Source organism: Neolamprologus brichardi, chromosome 11 (assembly GCF_056152115.1).
Source record: "Neolamprologus brichardi isolate AB-2024 chromosome 11, ASM5615211v1, whole genome shotgun sequence".
Taxonomy (NCBI): Eukaryota; Metazoa; Chordata; class Actinopteri; order Cichliformes; family Cichlidae; genus Neolamprologus; species Neolamprologus brichardi.
In genome coordinates, this window is record NC_142114.1 from 12,787,523 (window position 1) to 12,803,198 (window position 15,676).

At 41.1% G+C, this 15,676-nt stretch overlaps 2 protein-coding genes across 5 annotated transcripts in view; one reads left to right on the plus strand and one right to left on the minus strand.

Moving 5' to 3' along the window:
• kmt2bb (lysine (K)-specific methyltransferase 2Bb) overlaps window positions 1–11,692 on the plus strand; it is a 29,688-nt gene extending 17,996 nt beyond the window's left edge. For both annotated transcript variants that reach the window (XM_006801458.2, XM_006801459.2), the window contains exons 25-36: window positions 67–184; window positions 281–359; window positions 466–626; window positions 736–894; window positions 991–4,024; window positions 4,817–4,917; window positions 5,084–5,218; window positions 5,322–5,574; window positions 6,037–6,144; window positions 6,372–6,455; window positions 8,803–8,932; window positions 9,051–11,692. In XM_006801458.2, the coding sequence (XP_006801521.2) occupies window positions 67–184; window positions 281–359; window positions 466–626; window positions 736–894; window positions 991–4,024; window positions 4,817–4,917; window positions 5,084–5,218; window positions 5,322–5,574; window positions 6,037–6,144; window positions 6,372–6,455; window positions 8,803–8,932; window positions 9,051–9,326 (4,638 nt within the window). In that variant the 3' untranslated portion in view covers window positions 9,327–11,692. The remainder of the gene's footprint in view (window positions 1–66; window positions 185–280; window positions 360–465; window positions 627–735; window positions 895–990; window positions 4,025–4,816; window positions 4,918–5,083; window positions 5,219–5,321; window positions 5,575–6,036; window positions 6,145–6,371; window positions 6,456–8,802; window positions 8,933–9,050) is intronic.
• Window positions 11,672–14,498, minus strand: igflr1 (IGF-like family receptor 1). 3 transcript variants are annotated; one of them, XM_006801461.2, is made up of 8 exons: window positions 14,331–14,498; window positions 14,017–14,221; window positions 13,766–13,793; window positions 13,652–13,687; window positions 13,212–13,287; window positions 13,040–13,120; window positions 12,702–12,794; window positions 11,672–12,526 (listed from the first exon to the last, which is right to left on the minus strand). In XM_006801461.2, exons 1-8 carry the CDS (start codon window positions 14,431–14,433, stop codon window positions 12,201–12,203), a joined length of 948 nt encoding a protein of 315 aa, XP_006801524.2. In that variant the 5' UTR covers window positions 14,434–14,498; the 3' UTR covers window positions 11,672–12,200. The 3 variants fall into 3 exon arrangements, with proteins under 3 accessions (XP_006801524.2, XP_087704256.1, XP_006801523.2); XM_087848130.1 differs by lacking the exon at window positions 13,652–13,687; XM_006801460.2 differs by having other exon boundaries at window positions 13,652–13,793.
• Between the last annotated feature and the right edge of the window lie 1,178 nt (window positions 14,499–15,676).

Sequence of the window (15,676 nt, forward strand, 5' to 3'; positions counted from 1 at the left end):
AAAAAATAAAAAGAATATTTTTATGAATTTAAACCCTAGTTTTAGTTATGTACCTTTGTTTTACAGATGATAACTGGTCAGGAATTTGAAGTAAACCGCAGAGTGTATGTTGATTTTGAGGGGATTAGTCTCCGCAGAAAGTTCTTGACTGGGTTGGAGCCAGACCTTATCAACGTGATGATCGGTAAGCTGTTTTGTTTTAGTTGATTGCTTGTTTGGGCGTTCATTAGAATCGGCTTTTGTTAAACTCAGAATTGGTCTCCACATTGTTATGGCACAGGTTCCCTGCAGATTGAAAATCTAGGTGTGCTGACAGAACTTTCAGCAAACAAAGGAAAATTGTTTCCTGTTGGTTTTCAGTGAGTTGTATTTTCTGCTTTTAACATTAATTATACTTGATAACACTTGATTATATAAAGAAATTATATTTGCAACATTGAATGAATTTCCCTCTTCCATAATAAGGTGTTCTCGGTGGTATTGGAGTACGGTTAACCCATTGCGGCGGTGCAAATACACATGTACAGTCCGAGAGGTCCGGCCAATTGTCCCAGAGAAGCCAGTTGAGGAGATGCCGAACCAGGGAGATAATCACACCATTGCTCACAGCCCCCGTCCAATACCTGGTGTGTTGATTTGGTTTTTTTTGTTTTGAGGGTTTTCTTTACTTCTGAAAACTAGATTGCCTTAACAAGTGATTTGCTGTATTCATAAATCATTTCTATCACTTTTCAGTATCAAAAGCTCAAGACACTTATATATCAGAGTGCCACCCCACAATGGAGGAAACCTCGATTCCAGGTATCCACCCAAAGTCAGATCACGGTGCAAGGCCAAAGATTCCCCAACCCAGGAGACCAGCTGGAGGAATGTCAAGACCTCTGCCTTCCCCAGGTATGATAGAAATTGTAACCTGTTCTTATTTAGAAACATAATAAATAAGCCATCACATAATGTAAATATAACTGATTATTTCTGTTTTCCTCTTAGGAGTAGCCCAGCCCCACCACATACTGACCATTAGTGATCTAGAAGAGACTCGAGGAGTTCGTCGCCACGGCCCACACTCACAGACAACAGGTCTGCGCAGTCACAGGTCCCCCCCTCCTCTGGGTCCTGTAACTGGACCAGTCACTCTCCGCACTGGAAAAAATTCCCTCCCTACCTCCCCCTTGTTCCCACTTGGTGCAACAGACAGCCTGATAAATTCTACGTCATCCCGCCCAGTTGGAAGTAGAGGTTCTTCCTCTGTACGATCCTCTGGGAATACAGCCCACTGTAACTCGTTATTCTTTCCCCAGTCTCCCTGGCAGGAAGGTGCTGGAAATTTTCCCTCTCAAAGTCTACCCTTCTCTTCACCTGTACAACATTTACCCAGAAGTCGACTGTCGTTTGATCTAAGCCAGTCGGACTCAGTCGAGGTGCCACACAACTTCTTAGCTTCACCAGAGCCAGAGGATGTCTCTCCAGCAAATGGTACATCACCCCAGGAGGACTTGGACCAACAGAAAGATGAAGAAGAGTTTCCCTACAGTTCATTCCACAAGGACCCCAACTTGAGTCTGGGCCAAGAGATGCGGACAGAACTTGAAATTGAAGAAACCCTCTTAAATGAGGGGGTGGCAATGAATTGTGGGGGGCAAATAGTGGTGGAAGGTGATGATCAAGAGGAATTTTGGGGAGCAGCCCAAGAAGTACAGAAGAAGAAGACCCTTGTTGCCAGTTTGCCACGGTCTGCAGCCTCAGCCAGGGATGACCTGGGCAACACATCCTCAGATGAAGATATGGAGCACTATTTTGACTTCTCTCGCACAATAGTCAGCTGCCCGGGATCAAAAGATCACTCGAAGTCTCCATCCTCGCCTTCCTCTCGACCTATGGCTCAACTGGATGGGGTAGATGACGGCACAGAGAGTGATGCAAGTATAGCAACCAGTGATGATGCTCAAAAAGTTAACAGTCAAACTCAGATACAAGCCAAAAAACTAAATGATAAAAATCTTCCTGACTTTGAAACCGCTAGCAGCACACAACCTCCCAAAGCATCATCTGATGATAAGCGAACGGATTCTTCTCCAGTCCCAATTTCAGAAGCCACGAAAGATCCTGCTGATGGTTCAACCCAAGATGCACCTAAATCTTTTGGTACCAGTCAAAGCTCCGAAACCCCTTTAGTAAACCAAGAGCCCATGCTTTCTTCTCCAGTTGATAACATTCTGCCTAACCTAACTACAAATGTGCCTGAAATCCCATATTCAGAGGGGTTATTGCCAGGTTCCAGTTCAGGGTTGTCCTCTGAAACACCTCTTCTTCTTGAGAGATGTGACACTAACCCACAGTTCACCGAAATGCTTCCTTTGCTGCAAGACACACCACTTGAGACCCCCGAACCTTGTAAAGCCCTGAACTCATCACCTGACTGCAGCAGGTTTATATCACCAGCTGAGGGGGCTAGTGTGTTGATGAACGACTTAACATCTACTGCAACAGAGGCCCCAGTAGCAGGTTCTGCTGATAACAGTCAATGCTCTCTGTTGGGTCTTCTTCAGCCTTCCCCTTTAATGTCAACAGATGTACCAAACCCCTCTCAAGGACTAGTAGACCCTCTCCAGATGTATTCTTTGTCTACTTTCAGTCAGCCTCCCTTAACAAGTATTACATTGCAACCAGTGACTGCTGTACAAGAGTCAACAACTTTACCGTCCCTGGAATCTGCTAAACTGACAACTCTTAGTCCCGTTGGAGATATGACACAGACAATACTAAATGTCGTGCCTCAGAATGATCCAAGCATATCAGCTACTGTTTCTCTACCGGTGTATGCTACACAAACACAGCCACTAGGCTCTACAGCTGTCAGCATTGTTTCCTCCTCTGCAGCAATATCGCCTCTGTCTGGACTGTCAACACACTGTTCAGCTGCTCCCACACAGGTACAAACCACCTCAGCTCCGATGATCCTAAATGGTTACAGTTCTTCTGTCCAGAAGGAAGCTACAGCTGGCCATACAATCTCCATCAATTTCGCTACACCCAGGCCAACTATTGAACCTCAGCAACCAGTGGTACCCCAGGCATTACCGGGTCATGCCATTCTTACTGTGAAGGAGGTGGGAGGTCCAAATGTAGACCCTACACCACATGTACTACTGGTGAACCGCCTTGGGCAGATCTTTGTGAAAAACCCTGAAAGCAACACTTTCCAGCTGCCTACTCCCAACTCCCCATCCTACAACTGTGTCACTCAGATTGCTAGCCTTTTGCAGAGCAACGCACTGTCAGCCACACTAGCTGCAGCTGGTAATATGACTGCACCACCATCTGTGGCCAATGTGACGACAGTACCTCCTCCACTAGTCACGCCTGCAGTTCAGAATCCATCTGCTGTCACACAGCTGCTCACACACAAAAACAATGACACAATGGTAATGTCCAATGTGAAGAAATCAAGAAAAACTTCAAAAACACCAAAAGACGAAACTGCTCCAGATTCAAAAAAACCAAAGAAGAAGAAGGATTCCAGCGCGTCAAAGAAATCTAAGTCCTCCAAGGCCTCAGGGCAGCCTGCTTTGCCATCCGAGAATCCTCCCATGAGTCCTGCTGAAAGTGCCCAAGCAATTATTAATCAAGCAATGGCGAGTAACTACACCCCCAAGTGGAGTGGGCTTCGAACAATGAGCCCTTCCTCACTAGTTTTGCCACCCGGCCTGTTAATTGAACCAGATCCTCCAGTGTCACCCCGCTCTCCATCACCACAACCTAAACCAGTTCCCCCACCCCGCCCTCGCACCCATGTCCGCATGAAAAGAGTGTCTTCACTTTCAGACCGCATCGTCACAAAGAAATCTAAAGTTGACTTCCTGCAACCAGAGCCCGTCATCGAGGATGAGGAGCGTTGCAAACCAGCTTTTCCAAGCATCTCCAGCAGGGCCTCAGGAGTCCGAATCAAGACCCCCACAGTGAAAGGAGTACTGAACTTGGACGAGTTAAAAGAGGAGCATCTAAGTGATTCTGATAGCTCAGGGTAAGTTTTTACCTATCTGAAGTCATTTTTTTAGCTGCCCTGCTGGTTATTGTGTCAGTGATCATTTAGGCTGACAAAAGAAAGAAAAATTCAAGTAGTCAAGCAATTGGTGGCTATTGGCTATTGGTGGTATTTTGCTATGTTTCCATTACTCAACGAATTGATGTCTTTCGATTTTTAAATACAGTCCACTTCAAAGAAGTTGGAACGTTGTGTAAAATGTAAATAAAACATTTCAGTGACTTTAAATTATTTTAAATTAAATTATTTCAGTCCATTGCTTAACTGAAAAAAGTACAAAGGAGTCATGAAATGTTCATTGTTTTACACAGGCTCATTCTGAATTCTTTGCCACCAGCATGTTTGAAATATCTGGGACAACAGTGAGTTTATCACTGTGCCGCGTCACCTGTTCTTTGAAGTAGCGTTTGGAAACTGAGACCACATTGCTGTAGTTTTGAAAGTGAAATGTTTTCACAATCTTGCTTGATACCGTATTTCAGCAGCCCAAAGACAAAACCTACAAATCCTGTATACATTATGCAGTATTTTATTCAGCTTTAAAGGGTGCCTTCGTAGATGTGCAATTTACCCACGCAGTTGGTACTAATGAGGCCTTGTACTATCTCAAATTATGGCTTTCATGGAGTTTGTGGATAATAGGTCTGATGATTGTTCTTCTCTTTCATAGGAAAACAATGATTTTGTGTCAGAGAGCCTGAGAAACAAATATTTAGGTATATGAAGTCTTTTTTTTTTTTTTAAATAATTGTTTCCACTTGCTTTTCCCAGATCAGAGCCTTGGAGTTTCATGTCTGTGAGTGAACAAGGCAAACAGCAGGCCTGGGAACCAGTGGGACACAGCACACTGACTGACTGGAAGAAATATTCTGGTATTCTTGAGTTAAAACTGTGTAATTTCACGAGTTTAAAAATACCAGCCACATTTAATATATCACTGATTAATGAATGGTACCTTTTCGCTTCTGCGTCCTTTAAATGTGTTGAATTGTTTAAGAACAATGTGAAAAAGGAGCTGTACGGATTGTGTTTTGTTAGGCGCTGCTTCTGCCTCAGATGACGAACCACCTCCATCTGATGATGAGGGATGTCCAACGAATAGAGACCAGCCACACTTACGATTCGAGATAACCAGCGATGACGGCTTTAGTGTAGAGGCAGACACCATTGAAGGTAAGGCCAGTGTTACATTTTAAAAAATTAGCATCGTAATGTTCTCGCTCTTTATGCTCATTGCTTTGAGCTAATCCCATCTAATTGTCAACTCTTCCTTCAGTGGCTTGGAAAGCCGTCACAGATGGGGTGCAGGAGGCTCGAGCGATTGCAAGGTTGAGGCCACTGACGTTTCAGTGGCTCAGCGGTCCCCGTATGCTGGGTCTGGTCCATGACGCATTAGTGTTCTTGCTGGAGCAGCTTGAAGGAGCTCCCCGTTGCCAGCGCCATAGTTTCCGTTTCTTCAAACAGTTCAGCCAGGAGGATGATCTACCCGTCAACCCCAGTGGCTGTGCCCGTTCGGAGCTTTACCTTAGGTATGTTTGCCCTTTTGCTTGTGACTTGAGGCAGTACAACTCGGCTTGACTCACTTTCCATTACAGTTGAGCAGCACCAATGTGCGTGGGGTTGTTATAGCAACACGCCCGGCCCTCCTGTGGCGTCATTTGTATGCAACACAAACGCTACAACAAAGATGGACGTCAAGGCGATGTAATTCCTGCTGCTCAGCCTGTGGCTTTTAATTAGACCACCATGTTGTTTCTGTGCCATTTCCCTCAACGCCGGGTTTCAAAAATGGCGGTTTTGATTTTTGGAAGAAGAATCCAAACTCAGGGTACCAGTACTATCAATCTCAATTGACAGTACTGGTACTGTCACCTCGTGTAAAGCCACCCAGAGTAGGTACTAATGGAAAAGGGCTGTTGGATTCCTCCTGGAGAGAGTGAGTCAGAAATATAACTCTTCTAGAAATAACAGCAGTTTATTTGCTCCAACAGGAAGTCTACATTTGATATGTTCAACTTCCTGGCTTCTCAGCACAGACAGCTTCCTGACATTGGGCCTTACGATGATGAGGAAGACGAGGTTCTTTTGAAGTCCACGAGGTCAGGCTTTAGTTTATATTTCCTGGATTGTAATGCCATTTTAGGACTTTCAAACTGCTTTTCTCTGAAATATGTTGTGCAGCTTCATATTGAAACTGCACACCATTTTTTTTCAAAACTAAAATATACTTTTTTATAAATATATTGACTATTGTCATTTTTTTTAGTATGTTGCAAAACAGTGGTGTTGAAGTTTTGGGTCAATTAATTTCTGCTCCCTTTATCAGACGAGCCACCAGTTTGGAGTTGCCCATGGCCATGCGCTTCAGACATCTGAAAAAGACATCCAAGGAGGCAGTAGGAGTGTACAGGCGAGTTACATTTGCAATTCATCATTGCTACATGAAATAATAAAATGCATTGCTATACGATGCTTAAAATACTCAGTTGACAACATCATAGTTTTAAGGCTTTTAAAGTTCATAGCCTTAGCTGCAAAAGCCACATATATTAAAAAAAACACCTCAGAATTGGTTTCACTTCTTAATCTTAATGCCAGCATGGCATTTAAGTTCCTGTTGCATGTAATGAACTCAGAGCTCTAACTGTGTCATCTTCCATCTCTTTAAAACCAACACAGGATATGACTTGTCTCTCTTTGGAATCTGTTATCATTTTCACACTTTGGTTTGATTCCAAAGAATTGCCTATTTATAAGATTAACAGAGAAAACCAAAGCATTCCCTGTCAAGAGCAGCGTGAGCAGAAAGATTCAAAACTGAAAAAAGCATCCTTCAGTGATGTTCAATGAATATTCAGCATTGAAGTCCAGTTTGCTTTATTTTGTTCCAGTATGGATGACTCTTTAAAAAAATTCTGTTCAGTTTACCTGTCTAAGTTTAATATGTATGACTATTTCTTTACAGTGTAGTATAGAATTGTATCTGTGATCATGTTAATGGAAAAGCAAGTTGGAGAAAATACTTTAGCCTTTAGCTCTACCAGAGGTTTCTGTATGTTAAAAATGAGTTTTTCTTTCCCCCTGTCACCAAGTGGGGTTTCCTCTCTATTATTGTAGGGTCTTTTCCTTACAATATAAAGCTCTTACCATCCTGTGGTGACGAGAACCACATGACTTAAATGGCATTAGCTTTCATAAAACAAGGGTGATACATAGATAGTCATTTGAATGCAAGTAACAGCTCTTTGGCAGTAATGTGTCATTATTGCTAGCCAGACAACAGAGTCACACCAAACTATTATTCCACACAAATGAATCATAGCTAGCATACATGCACAACAATTCTGCTTTTGCTAACAGCTGTTCAAACATCTGTTTCATGTTAATCCTAGTGAGGCTGAAGAAAAAGCAGCCGTTGGGAAATGAAACAGTGCCTTGGCCAGACATTATGGAGACAGCCTGTTCAACGAGAACTTTTTAAAAAAAACTACAAAAACATTCCCACTCTTTGTTTATAATTCGGCCGCATTTAACACTTTTTGCAAGTACTTCTGCAAGACATTGGCTGCGCTGTGACCTCACTCAATTTCTAAGAAAGAAGGTCTTGTTAAACAGAAAACTTTTTTTTTCACTGCACAATACAGCTTTGTCACTCTGTAATGTCACTGCTACCCAGGAAGCACAAAAGGAGAAGTGGTGGGGGTGGGGGCAATCCTGAGGAAAGTGTCTAGTGACAAAGAGCATGTAGGGTAGAGCAGGGCGATATGACCAAAAATATTTATCACGATATACATTAGAAAATTTGCGATAACGATAACATATCCTCAACATAACCATGTATAATATCCACAAAACTTAAAAAGAGGTTATACACACACAATACGGTAATATTATGTTAAAGCACAGTACGTATCACTCCACGAGGCTCCTGACTATGATAGCCGTAATGCTCCAACAATCCATCAAGCGATGCGGATTCGTAGCTTAGCAAAGTCGTACTAAAACATTTGACAGATTTTCGAGCGCCGTGTAGCACATAAAATCGTTTCGAGGTCATCAAACACAACCAGAATTCATACATAAGGCACACGGGATTATAAGGGGCACTGTTGATTTTTAGAAAAATCAAAGGATTGATTTTAAATGTGCCGTATTTTCCAAAAATATGGGATTTTTTTTTGGAATCAAACGAAGTGTAGAAATGATAAGATTCCAAAGAGAGACAAGTCATATCCTGTGTTGATTTTAAAGAGACACACGATGAAACAATTAGATGTCTGAGTTCATCACATGCAACAGGAACTTGCCTCCGGTGCATTCACTGGAGTTTGAATTTGTGTGAATGTTAGATAGAAAGTACTTAAGTAGACAAAGCATAGAGAAAAGTGCTTGTAAGAATGTATGTGAATTGGTGAATGAGGCATATAATGCGCTTTGACTGCTTAAGTAGAGTAGCAAAAGCTATATAAGAGCTGGTCCATTTACCCTTTATATTAAAATAAGACAAAAAAAGCCCAATAAAATGAAAAAAAGATCAAAGTGGCTGAATTTGAGTATATATTTTGGGTATAGCCCTAGCTCCTGTGTTTACCATGTTAGTGCTTGTGTGCCAACATTCATGCAAAGGTAAAAGATTGGACACATTAAAGTCTGACATGTATCAACAATATAATATACAAATGTGTTATTGTATAGATTTTTTAAATATCTTCCTATTGCTTTACAATCAGTTTTCATCTTGATAACACTTCCTGTAGGTCTGCTATCCACGGCCGTGGTCTTTTCTGCAAGAGGAACATTGAAGCAGGAGAGATGGTTATCGAATATGCGGGCATCGTCATTCGCTCCGTGCTCACTGATAAAAGGGAGAAGTACTATGATGGGAAGGTTTGTGCATCTTCATCATTGTCATTCTAGTTTTGGTCAGGTATTTCATAGCAACTGGCGGCTCATGCTGAGAGATTTCATGAAAAACACCGACAGGTTTCATTTCTGCTCCCTGCAGGGTATCGGTTGTTACATGTTCCGCATCGATGACTTCGACGTAGTGGATGCGACTATGCATGGCAACGCGGCGAGGTTTATCAACCACTCATGTGAACCTAACTGCTACTCTCGAGTGATTAACGTGGAAGGTCGGAAGCACATCGTCATCTTCGCTCTTAGGAAAATCTACAGGGGGGAGGAGCTTACCTACGACTACAAGTTCCCCATCGAAGATGCCAGCAACAAACTCAACTGTAACTGTGGGGCCCGGAGATGTCGTCGTTTCCTCAACTAAGAAATCTCTTGGATACAAAAAGGGGGAGGATCCTGTTTACTAGTAAGCCTTAAATTGTGGTGACACTGGATTGGGGCTTGAGGAGGCTGCAGTCAGTCTGCCCAGCAGGGGGATTAAGCCACTATGAGACTGGCCAGAAACATGGCTAGTGAGAAGTGAGGACATTTTTTGTTTTTTTGGGTTTGTTTGTTTTTTGGGTTTTTTTGTTTTTTTTTGGGGGGGGGGAGGGGTCAAGCGGAAGAGGATGAGAACCAGCACAAAAAACAAACTTTGCAGAGTTTCTTGCCTCGCAGTGTACTAAAAGCTATGGCTCCCCGAATAATGTAATTGCAGCTGTAATTAAATCAGAGGAAGTAGTTTTGGGTGTTCGTGACAACTGGAGATTTGTGGTGTGGGGAGTTTCTGGATTTGAGCAGATAACCTCAGATCAAGCCTTATCTGTCACATTACATTACAGCTCCATCCCTGTAGTTGTGAAGTCAGTTCTCAAGCCATACATCACCCAGACCTTTATTTGTACGATTCAGTACTTCTTATGTTAACTCTTTTCCTTTTTTTTTCTTTTTTCTGTCTTTTTTGTGAATAACAGAAAATCAAAACAAAAACATGGTGCTAAGCTTTTTAAAAGCTTTGTCTTTAGTTGGACTATGATGTCTTGCGAATCAGGAATTGTTTAGCTCTTTCTTTACCCTGCTGAGATCTTAAATTTATGCACTCTTATAAGTCCTCCTGTTGTTATCTGTAAAATCTCACATTCAAAACCTGCTATTCGTCACCCACTTTCTTCCTGTCTTGAGTGTAAAATTAGTGTCTGGTTTCAGAGCAGAAAAACAGTGTCATAGAAACGTCCTCTTGGTATTTTTTTTTCTTTCTTTCTTTGGTTGTTTTTTTCATGTAAAGTGTATGTAGCAAAACACTACCCAAGCCAAAATTGAAGATTTCCTTCCTTTTTCTTTCTTTCTTTTTTTAAAAATATATATATTTTAATACTCTCATGGCAGATGCTCATCGTTACCTATTGCAATAAGACTTTGCTGCCCTGCAGTTGCACATAATTACCCATCAAACATCCAAATTATCTTCATCCTCGTGAAATCTTCTGCAGTTTCTCTTAATCAGGGAGGGCACTGGTGTAAGGCATTGCTACTGAGCATGTACATTGAGCTCCTGCACCGCGATGGTCGAGAAGACTGTGTAGGTGCGGGACTTTTCTAGGTATTGCTGCCTTTAAAATAATGATTGTTGTAAGTGGATGTTCAGTGGTGTCATTGGTGAGGCTAATTGAATTCACACACTGTTCAAATTGGTAGTTATATTTATTCATGTTTTGATTTCTATTTTAAATGGTTAAAGGTTGTGCTTTGTACAAATTGGTGGCGGTCTAGTGAACACCCCCCCCCCCCCCCCCTTTCCCTTTCCCTTTCCCTTTCCCTTCCCCCTTTCCCATATGTATGCTTTGTTTACACATCATGTCCTTTGTTTCACTAACTTACTTGAATTTTTTTTCTCTCTTTGGGGCAGTTGTGGTGTGCGATTAAGCCTTTATGACAGATTGTTCTGAAGCAGGTATTTTTAAAGAATCTTTATTTTATTTTATTTTACTTTTATTTTTTTATGTAGATTACTGATGGTCTTAGAATCAGCCACAGGAGTAAAGTGAGCACTGTTTGCCTACTCAAGCCCATAATTATGTTTTCCAAAATTATGTCATGTTTTGTCTTTTATCACCCACCCACCCCTCCCCCCACCTTGCATGTCCAATCACTGGGATGGAGCCCAGATTAACTTGTGTCAATCACCTAGCTGATAACAAGAGCAGAGTCACTCCCAACTCCTTGCAAGGATTCTACCTCAGCTGTTTAGACAGATGTTTGGGAATACTGATGCAAAAAGAGAGGATGATGATGTAAAAAAATAGCTTGGTTTTAATATCCAGGTGTGTGTGCGTGCGTGTGTGTGCGTGTGTGTGTGTGTGTGTGTGTGTGTGTATGTATTTGGAAATGTTTGTCATTTGTATGTATGTGTGCGTGCGTGCATGCGTGCCATGAAGGATGCAAGGCACTAGTCAAAACCTGAAGTTATCATGACCATCTCGCCCAGAATCTGTTAAGAAAGCTGTATGTTCTATATACACATATATATAAATATACATATAAATATATATATAGTAGGGTTATTTTAACGTAAGTGTAAAAGACATCAAAATGAGAAAATATGTGCTCTTTAAATTTACGTCTTTGTTACCATGTACAAATAAACCCTGAGTTTGTAAATATTTGTATACATATTTCTAAACCTGTTTAATTTTTCTATGCACTTTTTTTATTTATAATGTTATTTGCTTAATAAAGATGTTAAGATGTTTGATGAAATGACGGGTTTTATTTGTATAAGTCAATAGTATTATAAAGGCAACAACAATGGGAAACAGATTAACATTTAAAAAAAAAAACATTACTCATTTGTTCTGTTTTGACAAGAATACTGTCGCGGTAAAATGTGATGGTGAGGAAAAACAGGAACTGTGGAATTTTGGTTGAGTTCACTGGAGGAAAAGGCATCTCGTTAGCTGGATGGGTAAAGATAAAGCCTGGCTAAAATTCTGATTCTGTGCTTTGTCCTTCGTGCACGTGTTAAGCAGTTTATATGGGATACAGCAGTTGAGGTTAAATGTTTTCCAGGAGGTAGGTAATAATACATTAATTATTCAAACGTAATAACAAATGAAGCTGCAAATATGGAAGAAGCTATTTAATTTTTTATGGAATGCTTGACTTCCCCCGTCATCAACTCGGACGCATAATGCATGCCTTTTATCGCTCCCCTTCTCTCCGTGCCCGTAGCAGCCTTTTTGGGAGTCGGGCTAAACAGTCGCTACACTTCAGTCTTATTTGTTTTAAGTTTTGCGAGAGCAGCTATGGCGTCATTACGCTCCATGTGTTTGAGCAGTTTAGCCAGGTGCCCTACAGTCCAGTCGGGGTTCTTGCAGGTCACCCCCTCCAGCACAGCTTTTAGGGGGCTTTTGCTGTCCTTCATAGAGTAGGTGTAAGTAATCCAGGTGGAGGGGAAGGCGCAGTGCGACGCCAGATGTTTTGTGCTCTTTCTTACGTGGCTCTCTGGATCCAGCAAAATCACCAGCTCTTCCAAAACATCCAAGTTGTCCAGCACGGTCTGTAGAGGTGCAGACAGGATGTCTGCACCTGAATTTTGAAAGGGGAAAAAGAGCATCAATTATTGATGTCAGTAGGTTAATGAAACAGACTTTCATTCGTCAACAGGAACACAAAATGGCAGTTTCCGCCCACTTTTATCCCTCACTAGACAGTGGTTTGGATAGGCGTTGTATATTTTGAGATAACATTAAGTTCGACTCACAAAGTATGTCCTCTACGTCACTGCCATTAGATGAACCTGTCAGGGGGGCGAATCCGTCATTTATATATGAGGGTTGCCTGCAAAAAGCCTTTGCTGTTTACATAAGGCAGAGGAGAGAGAGTATCAGAATCATATTCACCAGCTTGAAGCTAGAGGGTATTTTAAAGTTATTTTAAAATAATCCTACTATATTGGTTGTAAAATTACATTCTGTAACATTTTATGGCAATTTCTCTTTATAAACCCAGTGGTCAGCTTTTATGTCGTTTCTTAACTTCCTAAGACCTTGATGTGTGCACATTTGTTTATCTTCGATCGTCTAGTTTCGGTATACATACCTCTTTTCCGTTTGAGACCAAACACATAAGCAGACAAGGCAGCGAGCACAATGGAAATTAAAATGGCTAATGGTACTGCCCCTGCAGACACAGGAAAAAGTCAAGGTTACATTTAAATGTAACTGTCAAGAAAGGTGTCTCAGGTGTACAGTGAAGTGCACGCGTAACTTACAGGCTGCCCCTGACACATTGTGAGGACGTGATGGTGGTGGGGTTGGTGCCAAGTTAGGTCCTTGATATGCCAGAGTCTGGAATGAAAACAGAATGGATGTTTTGGCTGTTGCTGATGAGGAAGAAACTCCTTAACCAGCTCTCCACAAATATCTTCTGTTGCGTCTTTCTGTTGTGTTTTATATTTTTAGTACCACTACTGCCACAGACAGGCAACCCCTATATATTTATTTATTACTGGTAAAATAAATAAATAAATAAACCCAACTATTTTATAAGGATTAAAAAACATTTTAATCTGATTAATTCTTAGATTTGATAAAGTTTTACGAGTCGGTTCATTTCTTTTTTTTCTAAAAATAAAGAAGAATGAGAAGAAGAAGCGCACAGGCTTCATTTGTAATCGATGAATTTATCATTCATTTAATATTTATAGTTTACCGTTGATCCACTGCTGATAGCAGATGTTGGTAGTTTCTGTGAAGTGAAAAAGAAGTTGAGGTAGTAATGGCCATTTGAATACCCATTTACACTAAATGCAAAAAGCCTACTCACTGTGACAGGAAAATCTGTTGTCGGGATTCTGCAGAAAAACAGAAAAAGGGGGTGGGGAGGAATGAAAGTCTGTAGATAAAACAGCGAGAATTTAAAGAGGAAAGCGCTCTTATTATGCCTGCTTATTAAGCCGTAAAAGAGATAGTGAAACACACACACAGACTTTGATGAAAATCCCCTGCGGTTAAGAGAGACCATCACATCCCCTAGCTGTTTACCTGTTTCTCACGGTGATGTGCTTGTTGTCTTACCTTTGCGTAACAGGCACCTTGCCGCAAACGGTGTCAGCTGTTGTGTTGCAAGGTCTCTCAGTCTGAAACCGACGCTGACACGTGCTACAGGGTTTGCAGTGGAAGCTGCTGCCATTGTTAAAAGTGTTTGTCTTGCACGGTTTTATTGTTGGCTCGTGTCGCCCTCCGTCATCATCACGCCCACAGTTGGGGGTAATTTCATGACCTACATGAATAATATAATATAATATAATATAATATAATATAATATAATATAATATAATATAATATAATATAATATAATATAATATAATATAATATAATATTTGACCTACCTGGCTTTATAGGGGTATTCGAACACGGGATGCATTTTCGTTGCGCCGGATCCCAGAAGGTTGTTAGATCGTGGCATCTTTGTGAGTGTGGAGTGTTACTCATCGTTACTGAACTGAGCTTTAGAGCAAAGATTCTGTCTCTATAACAGCCCCATAGCACCACCCCTTCTTCTAGATAAGTGCGGTTAGAGTTCCGTAGTACATGTCATCGTTTCTTCTTTCTCGCTGACCCAAATGTTCTGATATGCTTTTGTTTGTTTGTTCTTTTAATGAAAGCTGGTCAAATGTTAGACCAGTTTAATATGCAAGCAAGGGACAAATCATACAAACTATTTCGGAGCGAAATCGAAATATTTAAACTCACTCCGTTATTGGGCTATAAAGTGACGGTGTAGAGTTTAAAATGCCCTTACCCTTTACTGAGGCAAAGTAAAGGTAGGGGAGTTGTTTTCTTAGGGGGTCGCCTGTCTGCGTGTTTGCTTTGGAACCGATATCACGGATGCGCCTCCCTTCCTTCCTTTCGTGAGACAAAGCAGGTGGTGCACTAATCTGACAGGAGTACCCTGGCCAGGGATGAGTCAGTGGGGAAAAAAAGACTGACTTTCCAAAAAAAAAAAAAAAAAAACATTTTAAGGAATTTTTTATACAAGGTCAGATGACTTTCACAACTGCTGACAGCCAAATGACTACCTTTGTGTGTTGCAATGGTAAGTGACTTGTCAATGGTAACTCACTTGACGTGTAACTCACTTGTGTGAGTAAAGGCTGGAGTGTGAGAAAAAGTAGAATAGAAAGGATGTATAGAATTTGCACGTTTTTTGGTTATCCATTTTTAAAAGCTAAACTTCACTTATCACGTCAACATTTACCCATAGCAACCACCTACTAATGGGCTAACATGACATATTTATAGTGTTTATGCACCACTGATGCCCTTTTAAAAGCATCGTATCGTTTTAACTTCATTTCACATACGGGATAAAAAAAAAAGATCCTCTGTAAGGATTACGTAGATATTACCATCACTTTTTTCACCTGGTAACTTAATATATATATATTAAGTTATATATAAAGGAGGTCATATAGGCCTATATGACCTCCGGCACATTTCCAAACTTTCTGTGGCGTTAGTCATTTTTAGATTTTTAGCCTTTTTAGGATTATTTGAACTATGCCTCGGGTCATATAACCTTAGTACTCTGTCCTTTCTATATAAGACAGTAGCTGAGTCCACTCTACCCTACTCTGCAGAAGGCTGAGACAGCATGATTAGGCTTAGTCCAGCTTACCTAGCTAATGCTTTCTGTTTGAGTGTGTTTTGCTCGTCAGTGTCCCTTTTTTTCTTC